General features: G+C 37.2%; 2 protein-coding genes across 3 annotated transcripts in view; one reads left to right on the top strand and one right to left on the bottom strand.

Annotated features, from left to right (window-relative positions):
• Positions 1-654: 654 nt before the first annotated feature.
• Positions 655-11,645, bottom strand: LOC135199220 (N-alpha-acetyltransferase 60-like). 2 transcript variants are annotated; one of them, XM_064227088.1, is made up of 8 exons: positions 11,496-11,639; positions 10,631-10,799; positions 10,353-10,452; positions 7,866-8,030; positions 7,255-7,481; positions 6,806-6,910; positions 6,003-6,141; positions 655-1,488 (listed from the first exon to the last, which is right to left on the bottom strand). In XM_064227088.1, exons 2-7 carry the CDS (start codon positions 10,672-10,674, stop codon positions 6,009-6,011), a joined length of 774 nt encoding a protein of 257 aa, XP_064083158.1. In that variant the 5' UTR covers positions 10,675-10,799; positions 11,496-11,639; the 3' UTR covers positions 655-1,488; positions 6,003-6,008. The 2 variants fall into 2 exon arrangements, with proteins under 2 accessions (XP_064083158.1, XP_064083159.1); XM_064227089.1 differs by lacking the exon at positions 10,631-10,799 and having other exon boundaries at positions 11,496-11,645.
• Positions 11,646-14,374: 2,729 nt separating this feature from the next.
• Positions 14,375-24,195, top strand: part of LOC135199518 (NPC intracellular cholesterol transporter 1-like) — a 155,944-nt gene continuing 146,123 nt past the window's right edge. The window contains 1 exon segment of the mRNA XM_064227637.1: positions 14,375-14,689. Coding sequence (XP_064083707.1) covers positions 14,618-14,689 — 72 coding nt within the window. The 5' untranslated portion in view covers positions 14,375-14,617.

Here is a 24,195-nt window from a genome sequence, read left to right as displayed (position 1 = left end):
TCCTATTCAATGGGCAATTCAACATACTGTATATATATTGACAGTCTATAAAAAACACTTCAATTTGTATCTAAGGAAAACTCAAGAGTATGTTTTGGGGAAAGGAGGTCGTTTTGAAAATGGCAGCAGTGTCTCTTCATCTCATCAAAGGATGTTTCAACATCCCAACTTCTGTTTTGCATAGCTTGCCATGTCTTGCCTCCAACCCCTGAAAAAGGGGGGAAACAGGCCCATTTCTGGACCACACAAAGAAAAGGAAGGGTCTTTTACACACCCTAAAAATGGGGCCACAAAAAATTGAAAATGAGGTGCATGATTGGCACAAAACAAACAGAGAAATAGACCAGTTTTAAGGTACCCCACTGGAAAAACACTCATGAAATCAACAGGAATACATTAAAAATGTGTAAACTGTAATATCCTTGTTTTAAAAACCTTGCATATATATCATTGGTAATTGTATTTCAGCATTTACAGCACTCTAAATAGTAGTTTCCTTTACTGACCCATTTCTGGTAACACACGGAAAACCCTAAATTCTAAGTGGCTGTGGGTTTCTTGAGAAAAAAGAAATATATAACTATATCACATATATATATATATATATATATATATATATATATATATATATATATATATATATATATAATATATATATATTTACAACACCAATTAATACTATTATTTACATTTACAGTTTATATAATTATACACATCTGAAAAACAACAAATTTAGTACGTATCAACATTTCAACTAAAGCATCTATAATAGAGGAAAATGAACAGGCTGCCTTTGCTAAGCTAACCACAACAAGGGAGATCTCTCAAACTTCACTGCACTGTAAACTATGAACATTCATCATCTGCTCAGCTCTTCTTTGGCCGAACGGTAAACAGGCAACTGTGGGCCAGCCAAGACCAAGAGTGCCACAATTATAGACGACATTCTCCATCCACTCTCACATCTATATAACCTCTAGGAAATTTAAAAATAAATCAAGACTAGAATTCATTTGTCATGCACCAAGTTGCCTTCTGAAATATACTCAATAAATACAAAAATATATGAGAAATTGTCAAAGACAGGGAAGAGAAATCCAAAACTGTCCTATTCACACTGGAAACATTATGGAGCCACCAGCATGAGCCCTAGGTTCTGTATCAAAGGGAAAGATGCTACAAAATGCAAATCACGTACATAAAAATGAACAGGCATAATCAGAGATGGGTAAATGAACAACATTGTGAAACGTATGTGCTTACAACAACGAAAGACGAGGCTGGCTGTTGCCGAGCGACGAAAAATCCAAGTGTATTTTGTCTTTTAATGCTTAATTATACCTGAAGGTGTTATTTTCCTGGAGGAAGCAAGTTCCTCAAGACACTCCCTGATACATTACCTTCTAAGTGAACACAACGCGCTTGTGTTAACGGCAATTTTACCTAAGTCCAAGCTGGAAGCACACCATAATCGTTCACAACCATCAGCTGAAATGTCAAAAGACTTCAAATAATCATGATGTTTCAGTTCTATACTTATCTCACATATCTAGTATCCTACTGCACTTCAAAAAGTTTCTTCCTGATGATTATTATTATTGTAATAATTCAGAAAATGAACCCTAATGCAATTCATCTTTGCTTAAACTTTTGATGATTAAATTGCACATCATCCTCAGGGAGGCTGTTCCATGATCAAAACCACTTGGAAATACCTCATAGTATTATTACCATAACCGAATTTATACCAAACAATCAGGATTTGGAAAATAATTATAGAAGAAATGCAGAAATCACACAAGTCTTAAAAAGCAAAGGTCAAAAGGAACTTGAAGAATATCTTTCTCAACATACAAACATTCATAGGTCTACCTTATGAGACACAAGTCTGCAATTGCTTCATTGTGGCAGGCCAATTGTTGATAAAATGCATTCAATAGAAACTTTCACACCTTTCAAGCAACACCATATTCATGATTTATTGAACTGCTTTAGCCTGCTTTTGTAAGTCATAACTAATTAATGTATGATAAATGTAATATAGGAATTCTTATTGATACATACTAACTATTCACCGCACCCTTAAATACAGTAGTGCCCCAGGTTACGAAATTAATCCGTTCCGAAGCGGTCTTCGTAACCTGATTTTTTCGTATCTTGAACTACGTTTTACATGTAAAGTGCCTAATTCGTTCCAAACCCTACAAAAACACCACAGTAAACTTTATAATAAAGCTAAATCGACCAATAAACAATGAAATACAACAATTTGGACCATTCGATACCTAACGCAACTGTGACTGACCTGTAAATAAAGTGTATTAGTGTACAGGGTACAAGAAATACTGCACGTACATGTATACGTACATATGTAGTAAAATGTGGAACCTTACCTTTTGAGTGAGGCAATGTCCGAAAGTTGCGACAGAGGAGGAGGACAAATGGCATAAAACATGAACACTCACCTTTATGAAACACATTAAAAAATGGCTGAAAACATTAACATTAAACTTTGCGAAACACATTAACAAACGGCAGAAAACGTTAACACTTAACTTTACAAAAAACTTTATCTGATTTTAACATTTTTTTAAAACTTTTTTACTTTATGTTTTTGAACAAATTTCAATTTGTTCACCACTTCCAATTTTCTGTTTTTTTGTATCATTTGGACCTTACAACTAAAGGCCTCTTTAAAAAATAACTATCCAAGGAAGATTGCTTCTGCCTGCTTTTCAAAATGTTCCTGAAACGACTCAGACAAATGTCATCGAACTGCGCAAGCATATGACCTGTGTAAGCCTTTTCAGGGTGTCTCTTTTCCACAAATGTTTGAACTTTATGAAAAGCAGCTAGAACATCCTTAATTTCTGCCGTTGTCATAGGGTCGTCCTCCTCCCCCTCGCCGCTGCTAGAGAACTCTTCTTGAACGATGTTATGTTGCATGGCCTCCAACTCCTTCAGGTCGTCCGTCATAAACTCCTCTTGGTGCTCCTTAAGAAGGTCATTGATGTTGTCCTTGTCGACGACCAGCCCCATGACTTGCAGAGTGCAACGATCTCGTCAAGATCTGGTTGCAAAACAGTTTCAGGATTGTCAACTGTTTCTGAATCTGCATCAGCTTCGCCCATGTTGAATCCCTTGAAGTCTCGGGCGGATACGGCATCAGGCCAGAGTTTCCTCCACGAAGAATTCAAGGTTCACCTCGAAACCTCCTGCCAAGCTTGATCGATGAGTCAGATGCATATGACAATATCGAAATGCTCCTTCCAAAATTCACGCAAGGTGAGGTTTGCGGTATCGATGATGTCGAAACATCTCTTGAAAAGATGTCTTGTATACAGCTTCCTGAAGTTTGATATCACTTGCTGGTCCATGGGCTGGAGGAGAGGGGTGGTGTTAGGCAGAAGATAAAGAACCTTGATGAAAGAATAGTCAGCTAGGATATCTTCCTCAAGGCCAGGGGGGTGAGCAGGGGCATTGTCCAACAACAACAGACATTTCAGAGGGAGGAGCTTCTCTTCCAAGAATTTCTTAAATGTTGGGCCAAAACAACAGATTCACCCACTCAGTGAACAAAAGTCTCGTTACCCAGGCTTTCAAATTAGCCCTCCACATCACCAGAAGCTTCTCCTTTAGCACTTTGTGGGGCCTTGAAGGCTCGAGGAGTCTTGGAATGATACACAAGTAGGGGCTTCACCTTAAAATCCCCACTGGCGTTAGAACAAAGTGCAAGAGTAAGCCTGTCTTTCATAGGCTTATGCCCGGGTAGCTTCTTTTCTTCCTCCGTGAGGTACGTCCGACGAGGCATTTTTTCTAAAAAAAGGCCAGTCTCGTCACAGTTGAAGACTTGCTGAGGACTGCAGCCTTCTTTGATTGTCATCTCGTCAAACTTCTTGACAAAGGCTTCAGCCACTTTCGTGTCTGAGTAGGCAGCCTCCCCATGCCGCACCACCGAATGGATGCCAATCTGTTTACGAAATTTATCAAACCAACCCCGAGAAGCCTTGAAGTCCGGGGTTGCCTTCGATGTCCCTTCTCCTGCGTCGTCTTCGGCCTGGGCACTCAGATCACCGAAAATAGCGCTGGCCTTGTGGCAGATTGCCGTCTCGGTTATCGTATCGCCAGGGATTTCTTTGTCTTTTATCCATACAAGAAGCAGCCTCTCCATCTCATCATGCACGTGGCTCCTCTTGTTGGACAAAATAGTCACGCCCTTGGAAGGTGTAGCTGCTTTGATGGCTTCCTTCTACTTAAGGATGGTGCCTATTGTCGACAGATTTCGGCCGTATTCCTTAGTGATCACACTCAACCACATGCCAGCTTCATACTTTTTAATTATCTCCATCTTCGTCTCCATAGAAAGCATCCTCTTCTTTCCGTGAACTTCAGCAACATGCTTGGGACCCACCGCTAATAACGTAAGTAATTAAGTTCACACACAACCCGATAAAGTAACTTACAATATACAAAGAAAGCGAAATCACTAACACGAATTTACGTTAACAAACGAAATCTACGTGAACGAACGAATTCCAGGTGTGTACGATAACACTGATGCGACAAAATGGTCGAGGGACGCCTTTACGTAGGTGCATGATGGGACAGATGCTGACCAATAGGAGAGCAGGATCTTACAGCGGTGACTAGTATCAGGAACCAATGGGAGAGCGGGAGGATGGTAGTGAGTCTACTTAGTTGGCGGCGCGCCAGTTTTAAAATTGTTCTCGGCAGCCCAGGCGAATTTCGGTTTACAGTACATACACCCTTTCGCAACCTGAATTATTTTCATACACAGAAGCAAAAAAATCTTCATCTTTGCTTTCGTAACCTGGATTTTTCGTAAGTAGGGACTTTTATATGAAGAGGTTCCACTGTACTATTAATTTCAATAGTTTCCCTAACTTCTAATGACAATACAGTGTCCCCAACCCCCGTATTTGCGAGGGATGCATACCAGACCCCTCCGCGAATAGTTAGAACCTGCAAATACAGGCAGTCCCTGGGTTACGATGGGGGTTCCGTTCTTTGAGACATGTCGTAAGCCGAAAATCGTCGTAAAAAAGAACATCATCAAAAATCCTAAGAAAACCTTACTTTTAATGCTTTGGGTGCATTGAAAACTATGTAAACTGTATTCTTATTGGGTTTTTCATGCCAAAAAACCTTCAAATATTGATTATTTTGCATTTTTGGTGTCATATTTCTTGTGCCAGATGAACGTTGTAGGGGTCATAACCCTGGAAATAATTTCTGATGAATATAATTGAAAAGCGCCTTAACCTCAGAACGTCATAAGCTGAACCAGTCATAACCTGGGGACTGCAAAAATTGGAACTCCTATAAAAATGCTTAAAACCTCCTATTTTGTTAGTTAAAACTCAAGGAAAACCCACTAAAAATATTTATAACGACTTTTTTTAATAGATTTATCACAAAAAGTGCATTTTATGATGAAATTGATAAATCATAACAGGAATTTGTGGATATTTCTCATAGAAAAATACAGCGAATAGGTGATTTTTTCACAAATAATGGGGGAAATGTTCCAGAGAGAAATCCGCGAATGCGTGAGTCCGCGAATCTGGAGGATGTGAATACGGGGGGTCCACTGTATTCCATATAACAAAGACGAATAATACGAAAAATTCTAAATAAAATAAATACAGAAACAGTCACATGTATAGTGTGTCCTTGACTTACGGTGATTTGAATCTTATGGTACTTTTTCAGCACTATAACTTGATGTTGCATCAAGTTACAGAGCTATAAGCACCATTAACGGTGCTAATGGCAAGAATAGGCATCAAGTTAACGGTGCTTACGGCACTGTAACTTGATGCAACATCAAGATAAGGTGCCATAACTCGAGTTATAGCACCATGAGTAATGTTAAATCAACCTATGGCTCGGTGCTGGAATGGATCCCCTGCCATAAGTCGAGGACATACTGTATCACATAAGTCAGTGATTACATCAAGAATTCACTTAATCTCCCTTACCTTGTGCTAGGAGAGACGATGGGTCACGACAGCCGTTGCAGACCTGGCAATGAGGCCCCAGAACTTGGAAACGATTCGCATAGGCCACCAGCAAACTTCCATCACAGATATTGCACTAAACCAGTGTTGGACATAATCTGTGTTTGTCATTAAGGAAAGAATACAAGACTGTTTTGTAGAACTGCATATCTCTGTAACTAGAATGAGAGATTATATAATAAAATCATTATGATTATTATTATTACTATTGTTCAGATGATGAAAACCTATTCATATGGACCAAGCTCACCAAGGGGGCCACTGACTTGAAATGCAAGATTCCACAGAATACGGTGTGCACAAGCAGTCATGTTTGTTCACTCTGTGACAACGTTAAAAAGTAAAAAAATGTGGCAAAGTTTCTTCGGTGCAATCGACTTTCCTGTACAGTGTACAATCAAGGCCACCGTAAATAGATCTACCTTTCGGTGGTCTCGGTATAATGCTGTAGGAGCTGCAGCCCAAGAAACTCTCACCCAGCCGTGCCAGACACACAATTATGGCTAACTTTAACCTTTAATAAAATAAAAACTACTGTGCCTAGGGGGCTGCAATTTGGTATGTTTGACTATTGAAAAGTGAATGATCAACATACCAATCTCCAGCCCTCTAGCCTCAGTAGTTTTTAAGATCTGAGGGCAGAGAGAAAAAGTGTGGACAGAGTAAGTGCAGACGGATGGACAAAGCCATCTCAATAGTTTTCTTTTGCCGAAAACTTAAAACTATAAAAACCAATGATGAACTTTGCTTCGATAAAAGGATATAATAACGTCCAAGGTGGATGTCCCCCATTCACATAACGCACGTAAGAAAACCCATCCTTTGGTTTCCCTTTTATGTTGTAATAGTACGGTAAAAAGGTGTGGCGTCTGAAAGAAGAAAAAAGGAATTATGTCAGTAAAATATTCTCATATTCTTCTTATCGGCCAATGTAGATATGGAAGAATATCATGCAGGGTACATTCATCATTTATACAGCATCCCTGTAAAGGGTATCTGTTATAAAATGTAATCATTATCTAGAGAGTATTTTGTGACTGAAAAATCAAGAAATCTTCTTAAACAAGCCAAACAGAGCATCTTTCAACTCCTCAAAAAAGCTTTTACCAAAACAGTAAACATGAAAATATTCACAAGTTTCAAAAACAACCCTGTATTTCACTAGCATTAATAACAACCATAGCCATCTGTAAAACAGATACCCAAAACTCACACAAAGTTACGCCGTTGATAGAAATTAATAGCCTGCTGGTTGGTGGTCAGAACGTGCAGCAGAACAGCTTGTACTTTTGGTGATTCGTGGGCAGTTAGCTGAGCCAGATAATTATCCAGGAGAAGAGACGCAATCCCGTGGCCTCTGTGAGAGTCAGTTACTCCTAACGTCAGGATGTAACCAATCTGTGTGTGGCCGCTCAGAGTTGGGGGTAAGATATCTTGGTCCTGTGGGGTTTAAAGATTTTGTCGATGACGAACATAATAGAGCAATGAAGATTTTTTATGATTTTATTGATTTATGATGGAAGATAAAAAGTGGGAACGGAGGAAAAGTAACAAGCTAAAGAATGGGTGCAGCTACAGACTAAAGTGATGTTGAAAACAACCTTTAGTAAGGCCTTCAGTGCATTAAGTGAGAAACACTTATGGCACCAGCCAGCCACCTACAGGGTTACCCTGTGAACACTAAAATAAAAATGAAAACTGAATTTGAATGAAAAATCTTATGTGATCAACTGGACAACTGAAAATATTAATAAATACTAAATAGATAAATATGCAAGTAAACTATTAAAATACTGTACAAGCTAGTACATGAAGCATATTTACCTCCTTGTTCATCTTAGACAGTGGCTTTGTTTCAGCCACCAGCAACCCAATGATCTGGGTATGATATGTTGCAGCAAGGGCATAAAATCTTGGATTGGTTGTAATGTCTTCATACCAAACATCAGGATACTCGATAGGGAACCACTGACGGCACAAAGCTTTCACCTGAAAAAGTAGCAGAGCTATAATATAGAAAGATTATCTAAGTTTCAATATTTCATGGCATATACTACATATACACTAACAGCTTTCTTAATTCAAAGTTCTGAGACTTGGGTGTGAAATGCCAATAAGATTACCACAGTGGCTAATGCTAGTTATGTCTGTTGCCTGTTGAATGATGCTTCCATGTGGGAAGTATCATTTAACAAGATTTCATGTCAGAGTACAGGAGTAAGAAAGCATTACAAATAATTAACCCTTTCATGTCCAACTGACGTAATAGTACGTAAAAATACTCTATCCCCTATCTATCCAACTGATATAGCGGTACGTAAAATTTACCGAAATTTTTCGTACGTGTGGTAGGGGCATTTTCTTTATATTTTCGGACAAGTAGCGATTTCCATAGGCTAGATCATACCTTGGACCGTGTATCTCGGGTATCAATACGCCAGCAATGTAGTTTCTGTACTGCACATGCTCAAATTCCTAGCGTAGTAAAATTCTCACAAAGAAATCAGCTGATCGCACCTACACATCCCTATCAGTGACCCCAAAGCCATTTTTCTTAACTCTCTCATTATTCTTCAACTTTTCCTCTACATTTTCGTATATTTACAAAGTAATTTCTATGAACAATAACCGAGATAGGGCTCTTCAAAAAATTGTTATTCTAGCAATAAATGTTGACAACGATAAATTTTTTTTTCATTTCGATCAATTTATAACGTCAAAATGAAACTGTTGCCATATCCAAAGCCATTTTTCTTGACCTTCCCTTTTATTTTTCAACGTTTCCTCTATATTTTCGTATATTGACAAAGGAATTTCAATGAAAAATAACCGAGATAGGGCTCTTCAAAAAAAACTTTTTTCTAGCGATAATTCTCACTATGCGCCAGGCAGAGCGCTATGTTTCTTATCCTCTTTTCTATCAATTTTTTCACCAGCTAGACTTATTCGTTTTCCATTGATTTATATGTCAATATTTAGGGAATTTTAGTGGCTTTCTCTTAAAAAATAATTAATTTGTCTGACTTTCATAGTTTTTGGGTTAGGAACAAAAATATAAAAAAAAGTAAAGATTTTTTTTTTTTTAAATAACTCACATTTTTCCGTATTTAGAGGGCTGGGACTCTTATTCTGACTATTCCACCATAAAATACTAACATCTAGATAAAAAGGACAGCAAAATGAACGTTGTTGGCATAAAATTTATATTTCTGAATTTTCAAAATAATAATTTTTTCGCACTGTCGAGCGCTCCCAGACACCTCGGATATCTGAGGACACAGTGCTCAAAACTAAGCGGATACGAAAGAGTTAAGTGGCAATAAGTTGTGGTGTCCTAGGGCTGAAAAACAGACTGAGCGCTTGAAAAAACTTAAATGGTTTGGATATGGGAAGAGAAGCGTGAAGGAACAATAGGTAAGAAAAGAAGCAGCCTAAATATGGAAATCCAGAAAAAAAGTTTGCAGATGAAGACCTAGACCTGATAGGAGTTCCGGTAGAAACCACAGAGGAGAGAGGAGAACTGAGAGAATTCATTTCAAGTCTGACCCCACAGATGGAAAAGCTGATGTAATAAAGTTTCTGATGATGATGGGTGCTAACAACAGACAGTTACTCTCTTCTTCATATATGAAGAAAATACAGTTGGCAAAAGTGGTTATGAGATCACCTAAAAAGCTCTTGCACTATGAAATGATGATGATAACTTATAAATGGGTGTTAAAAAGAAAACACTGTAAAAGAAACACAACAAAAATGCTATGTAAAATAGACATTCTACTAACTAAAATACTTTCTTGCCATAATTTTCAAAACATGGAATGAAATAAGTGAATACCACAGGAAAATGATAGAAAGAATCCCAAGCGCTTTTGTCAAGGAACCAATGAAATACAGTTGGAAAGAAAGTTATCAGGCAAACAAAAAGATCAAGAATACCAGAAGGTTAATTGTTAAAAGGGTGAAAATCAAAGAGATAATCCAAGATTATCGGATATCACGCAGTCACAAACTTAAGCATAGATTCAACCCTAACAGAAACTATAACGTATCCATACACCTAGTCCAAAACATGTAAAAACTGAATATATTAATTTTGTTGCTTATATTTATCTACAACTTTTTTCATTATGAAGGCATGCGACATATGTTCAGTCATGGAACTGGACTAAATCACCATTACTGATAGAACAATCAATTCCAAACAAGTACTACAAAGAAGTATTCTGAAATCATTACCTAAACTGAGTTATTGTGGATGGAAGCTACCAGATATACATAATTAACAACCAAACAACAGAAAATATGACTTACCTCGGGCAAATCACTAGGGCACAAAAATCTAAGTTTCAGCTCAGCCAGAGAACAAAGTGGCACCTTTCCCAACTTGCTACTGCCACTATGCGCTACTGCCCTGTGAATACAAGATACAGTGTGTTAGTAACATAATAAAAAAAACATGAAAATGGGCAAGACAACAGGAACAAGTAAATGCTCGGAAGAGCACATTAAACCTGCCTAAATGAGGGGTATATGACTCATAAAACCTTTATATTATTTCCACCAGACTGTATGCAAAAGGGAACTCGTACCTTAAGGCTACAATAAAAGGCGTGGCTTTTGTGGGAGGTTTCATGTATCCGTTTCCTTTTTAAACATTCCGCACTTACGTAGCTGAATGCCACTGACACTTATGAGTAACCTGCCTCATATGAAATATCACGAGCTTTATCGATAATGTCAGGATTACATAGCATAAATCTATATAAAAGAGAAAAAGGATTACAAAAAGCAAAGTTACCTGGTAAAATATTATTCCAAGCATTAAGCTATATACTGCAATCTAAACTTGAAAATATAATTTTTATATCCTTTAATGTGCTTTGAATGTTTCCGAGATTCATTTCGTTCGCAAATGACCTAATCAACCACACCTAGTCTAACCTAACCTAGGTTATCAGGTCCTTACCATAGTTCATCATATCGTAGGGTTGGTTAGGTCATCTGCAAATGAAACAAGCAATGGCCTAACGCTCAATTCACATAAGTACGTATTTATACATAGGTTTTATTTATGTCCAACATATGATAAAATAGTTTAAAATACAATTTCTTTGGGTCATGTAGAACATTATGACCCCCCCCCAATTTCGGCAGGGGTGAAACAAGGTTAGGCTTTCACATACCTAATGGAATAAATTTATAGGTAGACTACTTATGCATACAGGTCTACCTCTATCTCAATTTATAGAGAAGATATTATACTTTCATATTAGGTAATAATCTAAGAATCTATTAAGAGACTAAAGGAATATTATATTAAAATGTCATAAGTTGCACACAAAATAACGTACGGTAGGTCACTACCCAAGTGGCCTGACTTATTTTAATCTTTTTTGAGCAATTCCTCACAATTTCTCTTTAATATTATAATTTAATATAACGCCATTTACTCACCTGTTGCCGTAACTCATGGATATCTCGAAGGCGAGTCAAGCTTTCGGTAATAAATCAACATTATATATACATCGGTCAAACAGCTGATATAGGAGTCGACCTCTTTTGTTTACAGAAATCAGCTGATTCCCGACGACTCGTCATAGATGTCGTATAGTATCTAGAATCTAGAAAGTATTCTCAGTGAATAATAGTTAATTTAAGGATTATTTTAAGTTTGCATGTTGTATATATTTCATAAAGCAACTTCTAATATCGAAATTGTCTTAAACAACTTCGGAATATCTTTAACATGAGTGTTATTTCGACTTTCAGTTTCTAATTCTCAATTAACACTAGTTCATTTAAGGATAAATTTTATTTTATATAATGTATATATGTATATCCTCCAGCAGTTTCTCCTAGATTTTGCTCTGTCTTTCTAATATTTTATTGACTCAAAACAGTCTCAAAACATTTTTTGCCTCTCTTGCCAATTGGATAGGGCCTTTGAGAACTCCCACAATCACTTCTTTCCTGTGCTTATATTTCTATAATTCCTAGTGCTTAGTTTTAACTAAGGAATAAGATAAATGCGTGGAGTCAAGTGGTTATGATAAACCCTTCACCAACTAGCATAATCGTGTCATATTCTTGCTAAATGAGACTAAATAAATTTGGACGCAGCCTAATAAACTGTAGACATAGGCAGTGAATTAAATGCACACACTGGCAGTTATATTGATGTGGTGAGCTGCAACATGTATGAAGAAGGAAGTGGTACTATGAACCTCATCCTTAAAAACTCATCCTTAAAGAACTGAAAAAAATATAAAGAATAAAACTTCCTGAAGTCATTGGGAAGTGGGAAAAGGCATACATAGTTTTGCAAGTGATGCAGAAATTATATCATAATAATTTTGACGTTTTTGCAAGTGAAGAAAGTTTAGAGTAGCTTTGAACCAGAGAGATGTCATAATGGATGGTGGAAGATGGAGTGAAATGCATAGTAACTTGTGAGTAACATGACGCAAGGATGAGAGAAAGGTAGAAAACAGAATAGGTGATTCAAGAGAGACTTAGGTTGTCTGTGGAAAATGAAAGAGAAGTGTGGATGTTGATTATAAATGAAAAATTTTACTTAAAATATTAAGATAAATTGTTTGTATACATAGCGTGAAAAAACATTCATAGAGTGAGTAAATTGATAATTGTGGTAAGATGTTTAGTAGACAGATGAAAGACATTATATATTTTTAGACAATCTGTTCTCGTGGATTGAATAAAAGACGTTAGGTTGTTGAGAGTCTTGTATGATTTAAAAACGGTACATATTCAGACTAAAAGGCACGCTGGAAATTGGACCTTGATATCCAACAAGCGAAGTGCCTGCAGGATGGAGATAAGTGGAACAGTGTGTATGTGCAGAGAGCTACACATTGATCTAAGGAAACTTCTGTGTGGATGCATGAAGAGGCCAGTAATGCAGAAGTTTTCTGCATAGGGGTAGGCCTACATCTATGATTTGACAATCAAAATATGGATGTGGTTGTGACTTATGTGTTCATCTCTGGATATGCGTACGAGTAACAATAAACTATCACACTAGCAACTTCTTCGTTCCATAATATTATAGGTTATCCCATCTACTGAAAGCCCCAAAAATCTTAAAGAAGAGACTGAAGGCATTCTCTGGCCCAAGTGGGTGGGATTCGAAACCAAAATCATGAAAGCAGCTCACCCATAACTACCACCAGAGCACAAACACCACCAGAGAGCGTAAAGCTAGTCATCTGCTCTTTTATTCTATTTGGTTTTTCTAACGGGAAACTTTTTGATAAATCCAAAAGTCCGCCAAGACAATCCTATTTAGCGAGTGGTTCCTGTTTCCTAAGTCCGTAATCCACGAACACAGTTGCGGCCATGCTATACCTTTGAATCAGGTGTGAGTCTATTTAGCTTTTAAAAAGTTTTACGTTGTAGTTTTCTCTTTCGTATTGCTAATTTATTGTTCCAAATGTCACTTATTTCTTTTGTTATTTATTGTTGTTTTCTGTTTTTTTAAAAAGTTTTAGTCGTTTTTTACTTTACTTTTTTGGGACCGCTAATTCGAGTGTTCGTTTATACTTTTCTACAGCATGTACTTACAATTATTATTTGTAAGGGCACACTTTAATGTTGTATCTTTCTGTTATGACTTCTTTTTCTAATTATCCCCGAAAATGGCAAAGTGATATTCTTATGCTTATTTTTATAGATGTGACTAAGGAGCGGAGAGTCCTTTCCACAAAACAGAGAGGAAGAAGAGAGGTGAGAAAGAGACAAAAACAACTACAAACCACAAAGTCATCTAACCACCGTATTCTGACGCATTTTCAAACGAAAAACTTCTAAGTGAATTAAAAACATACCAAAAACTCAATATCTTACTATGCAAAATGACATGATATTTGAACTGAGTATGGACACGGAGAAATTCGGGAGAATCTTCTGATCCACGTAGAGAGATGTGCCACAACAACCACAAAGACGTTCTATCCTGACGGATTTTCAAACGAAAAACATCTAGCAAAGCAAAATAGAGAAAAAATGTTAAAACACACCATCTTACTAAGCAAAGTGACGTAAACTGTGAAACGAGACGTGAACAGAGATGTGACACCGCGCCGAGCAGGAACATCGGCAACCTCATCTTCTTCATTTTCAAACATAAATTTTCCAATAAAACAAGAAAAAAGAGAGAAAAAATACATAAAAACACACAATCTTACAAATCAATGTGACGTGAGACGCCAAAATGTGATGAGATGTTACAAATAATCAGCGCCCTATTCTTCTTCTTTAATCTTCATGCTAAAGAGAGATGTGGCACCACTGTGTTTGTTGTTATCAAGGATCCGCTCCCTCCCAGAAAGGACTCAGTCTACGACGAACTGCCGAATCGGCTAGGTTGCATTTGGCTTCGTTCAGGTGTTACGGACATGTGTGTGCGTGCGTACGTCGTGCGTGTATGACGGCGTCGCGAATCGAATAATCTAATCCCCAGGACAATTATATATATAACAAACCTCTTTAGAAGCCACAGCGTTTGTTTAGGTTTGCATCCCCCGTTGGTATCTCTAGGCCTACGAAGGGTAAACGAGATGACTGACAGATCACTCACGACTTTGTTAGTCTGGATTATCGGCGTTTTGGTGATCACCTGTGATCACCAGGTGAGTTTTTTTCCCTTTGTCTTTGTTTCGAGGTGATGTGTATTGTTTGCTTCCGCCGAGGGTGACTTGAGCGGTGCTTGAAAACCCTTACGTAACTTCCTAGCTACACCTAAGTCGTGCCATAGTCTTACTTATTAAGGCCTACCTATATTTCTTATTAAGGCCTACCTATATTTCAACCTACCTGCCTGTTATTTCACTCATTTTTATCGTCTATATTAATTTATTGCATTCATTTTACTCCAATTATTTATGTTTATGCTTTAATTTTCCTTATTTCGAATAATAAACCTAAGCTTATCGTAGGGGACGCCGTCTACCGGCTAACGCATAGGCCTATGAATCCCAGGCTTACCTGGGTTTTCGTTCGGCGTTTTAATAGGCCTTGGCTGTAGGTTTTATGGTAATACGTTAATTAATCCATTAATAAGGGTCTCGCCAAGAATACAGATCACATACGAAGGACGAATTTTTCAATACTAGGTACCTACTGCTAGGTATACCTAGCTAGGTAGTAGGTAGCGCATTGCCTACTACTATTTATTTATCGAAACGACCCTATATATATATATATATATATATATATATATATATATATATATATATATATATATATATATATATATATATATATATATATATATATATATATATATATATATATATATATATATATATATATAGGGAGAGAGAGAGAGAGAGATACTATCACTCACATCATCCTAAATCTATCTATCTATTTATGTACTTGAGAAGTATATAGGTAAAATACATATATTATTTATTTATTTGTAAAATATAGGTAATACTATATATATATATATATATATATATATATATATATATATATATATATATATATAATATACACAATAAAAAATTAATATCATGAGTATTTTACCTGTATTTCTCAAATAAATAAATATGTTTATATGTATTTTACCTACATTTCTCATAGATAGATAAATAATAAATAAATATATATATATATATATATATATATTATATAATATATATATATATATATATATATATATATATATATATATATATATATATTATTTATTTGAGAAATATAGGGCTAGGTAAAATATTCATTATATTAATTTTTATTGTATATAAGTATTGTGTATATTATTATTTTATATAGTCATTTAAGAAAAACGTGCATTTATTTATATATTGTGACTGTGAGACAAAGTTAGTCTCCCCTGTTTCATAATGTTGAAGAACAACCTACTTTTTATGTTTAGATTGTTAATTATTTATTTACTTATATATTTACTTATTTGTTTATTAATTGATTTATTTAGTTGTTTATCAAATCAGTTAATAATTAGGTGAGAAATAAATTAACTAAAGAATTGGGCCAGACAAAAGCTGTTTTATCTGTTAATTATAATAATGAATGTCCAGATGTGTGGATTATTATCAAGTGCTTAACCATTCTATTGCCACTTGATCACGATGGAGTATATCAATATTAGTACAATGGCATGGTAGCCTACGTGGCTAGTTGCTAAAACTAGCGGCCATCATACATACATTACTAAACAAATGTCAGCTGATGTCATGTTTAATTACTGTTTAAGCAAGTTTACAATTATAAAACAAACACATACAGTAATGGGCTGTTTTGGTCTTTTTTCTTGTTTTGGTCATTTCGGCAAATAGTGAGACTCCAAGATAGGCTTGCTAAGCTTACCTGGTTATGATTCGAGACACTGTATATGCCTAGGCAGTAGTTTTTATGGTAATAAGCAAATTGATCTATGAATTAGAGTCATGGCAAGGATACAAAGCATAGACTAGCCTAAAGGTAATCTTTTGATTTCTCTATTAATTAGGGTTTTGCCAAGAATGTAGGTCACATAAGGACTTTTTTTTTAATGCTAGGCTTGCTAAGCTTACCTGGTTATGATCTGACATTTTAGATAGGCCTAGGCTATAGTTTTTATGGTAATATCCAAATTAATCTATTAATTAGGGTCTCGCCAAGAATACGAAGCATAGGCAATGAGGACGTAGGCCTGTATTTCCTAATTAGCCCATTTAGTCGACCTAAGTGGCTTTGATTCAACATTTCACTTAGGTTTGTAATTTTCTGGCAGTAACTCGTGTTAATTGACAAATTATTGTCTAACAAACAAAGAATTCAAAGCATACCATGAGGTCATACACTTGGCATGCTTTTTATAAACAGCCTATTGCTATGCCTGTGTTGCTATGTGTGCTTTTACGTGTCCATTTTGTGATAAACCTGTTTTGGGCTAATGGAATGTTTGGCCTTAGGCCCTTGTGTGTAGTCTGCTAGGCCTACTTTCCACCCCCAGGGCAGGCAAGTCTGAATAAATTCTCTGAAAGATGTTAGTTTAAGTCTATATGGAATTCGTCATCCATGTTTATTATGCTGATGCTTTAGCCACAGATATGTTGATAGGCTTATAATTTTATTTTTTATATTATTAGGCCTAATTTGGTATATGAAAGTGGAGGTATTGTGTTAAAAAGTGGCTCATTATTTCCAAAATTATTTCTCGGTAATATTGAAGGTTGCTACAACACCCCTCTGAGAGTTCAGTAACTATCAGTTTACATGCAAAACGTGCTCCATGTTTAGTAACAATCCCCTTAGGAATGAATGTAAATACATAAGAATAAAAAATTGTAAACATCATAAGCAAGAACAGAAATATTATGCGGTGAATATTCTGGTCGGCTATAGGATGGAACCAGGCTGCGGTAGTACTCTTCTGTTTTACCAGAAATATTATTTTATGTTCACCATCATTACTGATAATATATGTATCTCTTTTGAGGATTAGGGTTAAGTATTAGGTATGGCCTAGCCTACAAACTGTTTTTGGGATGTTATCCTTTGTTGTCTGAAGTGAGGCTAATGCGAGTTATTTTCCTTACTAATTTAGCCAAGGTTTAGATGTTTTTCCACCTACCAGGGTAGGATTGGGTTACAATCATTTTATCCTGATTACTATTATTCATTATAGTTATTGACAGGTTGCAGGTTTTTTCTTTGGTAAATTTTACTTTAGGCCATTACCACATTTTGGGCTTGAAAATGTTGTTGTACGTTTGTAATGTGTGGTTTGAAGATTTCTAATGTTTATTTCTTTCGCTGTAAAGTTTTACTTTAATACCACATACACTCCATTAGCACTGTGTTCAGAACCAGCTCCACTGCCACTGGAGTGAATGGTAAAGCAAACAAATGACGACAAATCTTTCGGTAACGGTAAATTTGCAATAGATTTGAGCAAGAGTTTCTTGCTAGTCATGTCAAGGAGACTTAAAATCATAGCTGTCCTTGCCTTAACCTTACATAGGACATATTGCCTTGACCAGTCTGGGGTTGGTTTTGCGCGTTGTGTTAAATGAAGAATTTTGGGGGTGAGGGTATTTTGTGTTATTTCTGAGACAGCTTACCCATATCCCTGTTTAACAATGTCGGGGGAAACATAGGCAATTGTTTTAGGTTGGAAAAACTATTGATCAGCTCTGATGGTAACAATAAAATGTGCAAGAAATGCAGAGAAGTATTGAGAATGATATTCCTTTTTTCCCACTATCACGACAGACAAATTAGCTTGCCTCGTACGCCGTTTTTAACCGCTATCACACTACAGATAAATGAATCTGCCTTATCTTATCAGGGACACAAACCTTCCTTGACCCATTTTATGTTTACGCATTTTTTTTCAGCTTTCTGAGTGGAATGTTGAAATTCCTCCCTGTGCTGTCATGCTAAGTGCATTAAGTCTGGACATTTTTTTTAATGCCTGTCACATTTTTGCTACTCATCTAATAGAAGATGATTGCACGTGTATATGTCTTATTGTTTGCAATTGCAGAAACTATCAGGTTTGATAGCCAAATACATTGAATATTGGCAGAACCATTTGGGTAGCTGGGGTTATGTTTCCAATGTGAGAAAAATTTTATATACCTAGTGGTTTGCAAGTTTCACGGAAGGATTCAGTTTGGCAGCAGGATTCTTACTGTTAAAAACATAGGAAAGGGTAAAATAAGGTGTATTGCAGCTTAGGGAATGAATTTATATTGTTAGGATACAACTAAAATATTCAATATCAGGTGTATCAGTTTTATTTTCAATTCCCTCATATTTATTTACCGCCTATTCCTGTGACTTATCTCTCTCTGCGGGCTTATTTCTCTTTGGATCCTCATTGAGTTTGTTTGAAGTCTCATGAGTGTCCAGTAGGGTTTTCGGCTGAAGATTAAAAGGAAGAAAGGGGTAGTAGTGTGTTAGAATGTCATCAGGATATCCTGTCTTGGACGGGTAATGCACGACTGCTTTTGTTATCTGTTCCGTTCTATTGGTGTTGATGTCATGTTCACATAATGGAGTCTTGAGCAATAATGTTGACATGCTCTGTTTAGTGTACTGTAACTACAGACTTTCTGTGGCTTTTAAGGTCTTCATTTATTGTTTAAAATTTTATTTCATTCTAATTGCAGACTTGCAGTGTACAGGAAATGCGATGATTATACAGGCATATTTTAGGGCTATCAAGAACATATTGCAATCTAATTCTCCTGCAATGCTTGGTGCATAGATAGACATAATAATGACCATGTGTGAAATGAATTACATGCTAATTTGTATTTTAGTACTTTAGAGATACAAGATGTTACCATAATTGTTGCGAGGCAAAATTTGGTCCTTAATTCAATGACAAGTGAGACCGTGAAAGTTTTGTGGGCTAGGTCACATTGAAGGCTTAAATTTTGTTTTCAGAGTGGTTTGAAAGTAATTTCACTTTCTGCTCTGCCCTTGTCATTCAGCTTTTGACAGTTTATGATCTTTTATTATTTTATAGGCCTCTTTTTTTTATTTAGTGTTTCCCACTGTAATTTCTTGTAGTACGAATAGGAATTTGTCACTGAACTTTACCCCTCACGTTTAATTGTAAACTTCATGAATAAGATTGTCATATGATATATCGCAAAAGTACTACTGCTATATTCTTATCCAATGTTTCGCAATTTCAGAATCCTGAAAAAAAGAAAACTACAACTATTCAAACGTTTCCTATTGGTTGCTGGAGACTTCAAATAATTAAGAGCAATGTGTGGAAACGAGAGTTTTGCAATGGCCTCGTGACTTTGGTAGAGTTGATAGTGTGAGCGTGGTTAATAAATTTCATAGTATAGTCAGTCACGCCATTGTAAGTAGGAACATGGAGCCCGTTGGAGAAGAGACATGCCAAATCTCCTAAACGTTTGTTAACTTGTTGCCACGTTTCTCAGCCCTCTTCCCTGTGGGGTTGTCGTATATATCCTGCCGTAAAATTAAACGCACTTGGAAATTAGTTATCAAATTGACCATTGCTTATTTAGGTATTTATAGTTGCTTAGCCTAAGGAAACTTGTAACAAACACAAGACAGAAGCGCGCATCTTGGTCATGGACAGTCCGGGAAGGTGTTTATGTACTTTGATCGTCCCTTTTGCCACTGACCTGACATATACAGGAGATAAACAACGTGGTGCCATATGTACATTTTCCCCCAACTTTTAGTGAAGGCGAAAGCGTGGCAATAGGAAGAAGTGGCAACGTCTGTAATGGCCTTCCCGTGTTTCGATTTATGAGTCTAGGCCTATACTTCTTGTGAGTTCTGATACTGTATGTTTTCTTATGCTATAGATTACAAGAAGGTATTGCTTTAGGCCTACTGTGTCAAAGTTTACTACCTTAGGCCTTCCTCTGAATGAAATCATACGACAGCATGACTACATATAGGCCTACATTTTTGAGAGTATAGTACTATTGTAAGCTTCCCTACGCTCGGGATCATAAGGGCTACATTTTTCAAAGTGTACCGCTGCAGGAGAGAGAGAGAGAGAGAGAGAGAGAGAGAGATTTAGTATGTTCGTGTGGAATTCTCACTCGCAAGCCTGCATTCAGTTACTTACCTCATACATTTAAAGTTCTGTGCTGTCATGCGTTTTGATTGCGCTGTTTGACGTACACGTGTGCGTTACGGTAGACTGGTTCCGTAAACCTGACGTCTCTCTCTCTCTCTCTCTCTCTCTCTCTCTCTCTCTCTCTCTCTCTCTCTCTTAATCGTTTGATTTATGATAGATGTGACGTTTATTATTAAATATTTTTTATTGTAAATACTAAAGAAGTAGTTTCCACTGGCCCGGTTCTCTCTCTCTCTCTCTCTCTCTCTCTCTCTCTCTCTCTCTCTCCAGTATTCCTCTGTATAGCCTGGACAACGAATTATGCACTTAGTTTGACTGTGGTATGTGCATCCGTGTGGGGAAGAGAGAGCGGATCAATTATTCCTTTGAGATATATTATTATTTAATCATATATATATAATTATAATATATATATATAATATTAGGTTTTGTGTGGAGAGAGAGAATTCAATTATTTGCCTTTGAGATAATAATATTAATATTAATATATATCTATAATTATAATATTAATTTAATTTTAATAAATCTATATATATTATAGATATAAATATATATATATATATATATACCTATATGCTATAATATATATAGTTATATATACACACTAGCACTAGACTGACTAGGAAAATCTCTGCCTACTTGCGAGGAATTTATTCAAGTGCGTCTCTCTCTCTCTCCAGTATGCCTCTGTATAGCCTGGACAACGAATTATGCACTTAGTTGACTGTTGTATCTAGCATCCGTGGTGGGGAGAGAGAGAGAGATTCAATATTCCTTTGAGATATATATATGCACCACTAGAACAGAAGACCTGGACTAGGAAAATCTCTGCCTACTTGCGAGAAATTTATTCATCAAGTGCGTCTCTCTCTCTCTCTCTCTCTCTCTCTCTCTCTCTCTCTCTCTCTCTCTCTCACTTCTCTCTCTCTCTCTCTCTCTCTTCCTGGAGCCGGAAAAGAAATGATATCCACGACTTTTACAGTCCATGAAAAGGACGAAGTTAAGTATGGGAGATGATGAATGGTACCCTTGAAATTCAATTGAAAATGTCCACTAAGAATGAACTTGGTGTGTTTTTTCCCCCTTTTTGTGGGGGGAGGGGTGGAACTGGGCTGTAGGAGGGGGGAGGGGGAGTAGGGTAACAACTGGGGGAAAGTTATACGTGAGTTGGCCCCCTGGTAATTGCAACGGCTTTCTGCGGGCCATTTTAGGGAAAGGTGGTTTGGGACCTTGTATGGGGACGGCCGTACATAAAGATAATAATGGTTGACATTTGGCTGGGGGAAGGTCTCAGATTGTCCACCCACAAGGATGGATTTCTTATCTTATTCTCAATGACTGTTTTATGGCTTTTTACACCTTTATATCAAGAGGGACCTTTAGCCGAACAGACGTCTAGCGTAGTTCAGCTTCATCCACAGTTATTTGTTCTTACCTGTGGGAATCTTGGCTTTCATATCTGAGTAGCTGACAGGTTCTTTATGGCTTTTTACACTTTTGTATCATAGCGACCTTTAGCTGAACAGATGTCCTACATAGTTCATCCAGAAATATTTGTTCTTACCCATATGTAAGCACTGGGATCTTGTCTATGGGTTGGTGATCTTGTCTATGGGTTGGTGGGTTCATTCAGAAGGGAAGGATTCGCATTTGGCTGAGCAAAGATTTCTCATTGTCCAGCCACAAGGTTGGCTTCCTTATCTAAATGATTGAGAGGTCCCCTGTGTTATGTACGAGGGGTAACATCCATTAGCACTACGAAGGGGGGGACCTTTGTTTGAACAAACGTCCCATATATTATATTTCATCCACGGTGATTTGTTGATGTCTGTGTTTCATGGGATGTTGTCTCTTATATATGTGGACGATTACAGTTGGCCTTGATTTTTTTTGTTGCCTCGCCAAGGGGAAACATATGTTCTTGATTATGGGATCATGTGTATTATTTTTTCGTTTGTACCTCAAGGCCTTGTATAACCACTGGAGGAGTGTCCATCCTGTCGCATTTTGGAAAAAGTTGAAGGCGAGCAAGCGTTCTCTCTCTCTCTCTCTCTCTCTCTCTCTCTCTCTCTCTCTCTCTCTATGTGTGTGTGTGTGTATGAGTGCGAGTTCATTAGCGGTTCTTAACGGAATGAATGAATCATAAAGGTTGGGATATACTACACGCATTATGAGCGGATGTTTCGTAACTCACTCTCTCTCTCTCCTGCGAACATCTCAAAATTTTCAAGATACAAAGACATATTCTTTGTGAAAGTTTCCTCTCTCTCTCTCTCTCTCTCTCTCTCTCTCTCTCTCTCTCTCTCTCTCTCTCTCTCTCTCTCTCTCTCTCTCTCTCTCTTTGTGAAAGTTTCCACCCACCCCTCTCCCCCACCAGACGATTATGGGCTACCTGCTGCTGACTTCCCAGGTGTCTAAACCTCATTTTTGGGGGGAAAGCAGGAAACCAACAGGTCTGGGAGGTCTTTCCCTCGAGCGGCCATTATAAAAGCTCGTTGAAGACGGAAGAGAAGGTCGAAGAACTTATATTCTAGATATTATTATTATTATTACTAGAGAAAAACTTTCTATCGCGAGAGGATGTATATATAATGTTCTAAAGGGTCCACAATAATACAAAGTGTCAAGAGTCCGTGTATGATTTTTAAGACTTTACAAAAAGCTTTCGAACTCTTCTCTGGGTTCATCTGCAGTCCAAAGGAACGATTAGTTACGACATGTACAGAGGTGAATTTAAAAACAAGAGTCGTTGAAGATCGTTGACACCGGTCGTAATTAGCTCGTTAATGGACCAGGTGATGAAGAAAGAGGGCAGTTAACTCCAACTAGGTGATTTCCTATCCCCTATCAATCCTTCTGGCTGCAATTCTGTTGGATCTCCGAAGTAATGGTTGTTGCAACGTTGCAGGAAGTCCTTCATCCGAGGGCGAGATACTTTGTATTATTGTGGACTCTAGAACATTATTATTATTATTATTTGGTTTGCTTCTGTAGCTCCAATCTCAGGCTGTTGGTTACTGTCGTTGTGGTGGTCAGTTGCTGGATGACGACCTCCAAGTACCTGACCGTCTTCCGCTTCAATTGGGTTGAATACCTGGTTGCCGGACGAAGCTCCTCTGTTGCCAGAGGTTCCATTTACGTCGTTGTCGTTTATTCCTTCATTTCTTTCCATCATTGCTGAGTTTTGCTATTTAACCCATAGCTGGACCCTACCCCATCAGGGATAGGTACTCATTTACAGCTGAGTAGACTGAGGAAATTATGGTAAAGATCCTTTCCCAAGGAATCAACGCCGAGGAGAGCGGCCACCCATCCAACGGCTGACCAGCCCCAATGTTGCTTAACCAGTCCATTGACGGCCTAACCCACAGATGAAACCTATTCATATGGAACAAGCCCACCAACCAAAGGGGCCACTGACTAGGAATTCATTAGGAAGAATTAAGTGGAGGTATATAAAGGGAGATGCAGAAAGAAGAGATCCCACCTATTAAAAAAATGTATTAAAAAACTAGATGAATAGTGTAGAGGTAGTAATGC

The sequence above is a fragment of the Macrobrachium nipponense genome, chromosome 25 (assembly GCF_015104395.2).
Source record: "Macrobrachium nipponense isolate FS-2020 chromosome 25, ASM1510439v2, whole genome shotgun sequence".
Lineage (NCBI taxonomy): Eukaryota > Metazoa > Arthropoda > Malacostraca > Decapoda > Palaemonidae > Macrobrachium > Macrobrachium nipponense.
The sequence above is the reverse complement of the archived record's forward strand: the minus strand, read 5'-3'. Positions and strand labels throughout refer to the sequence as shown.

Excerpts from the sequence above, each read along its gene's own strand:
- LOC135199220 (XM_064227088.1), bottom strand. The coding sequence starts at position 10,674 with ATGAAACCTCCCACAAAAGCCACGCCTTTTATTGTAGCCTTAAG. Across the intron at positions 6,911-7,254 it reads TATCAACGGCGTAACTTTGT|ACGCCACACCTTTTTACCGT; the intron begins GTGAGTTTTGGG and ends TTCTTCTTTCAG. Across the intron at positions 6,142-6,805 it reads CATCCACCTTGGACGTTATT|AGATTATGTCCAACACTGGT; the intron begins ATATCCTTTTAT and ends AATGACAAACAC.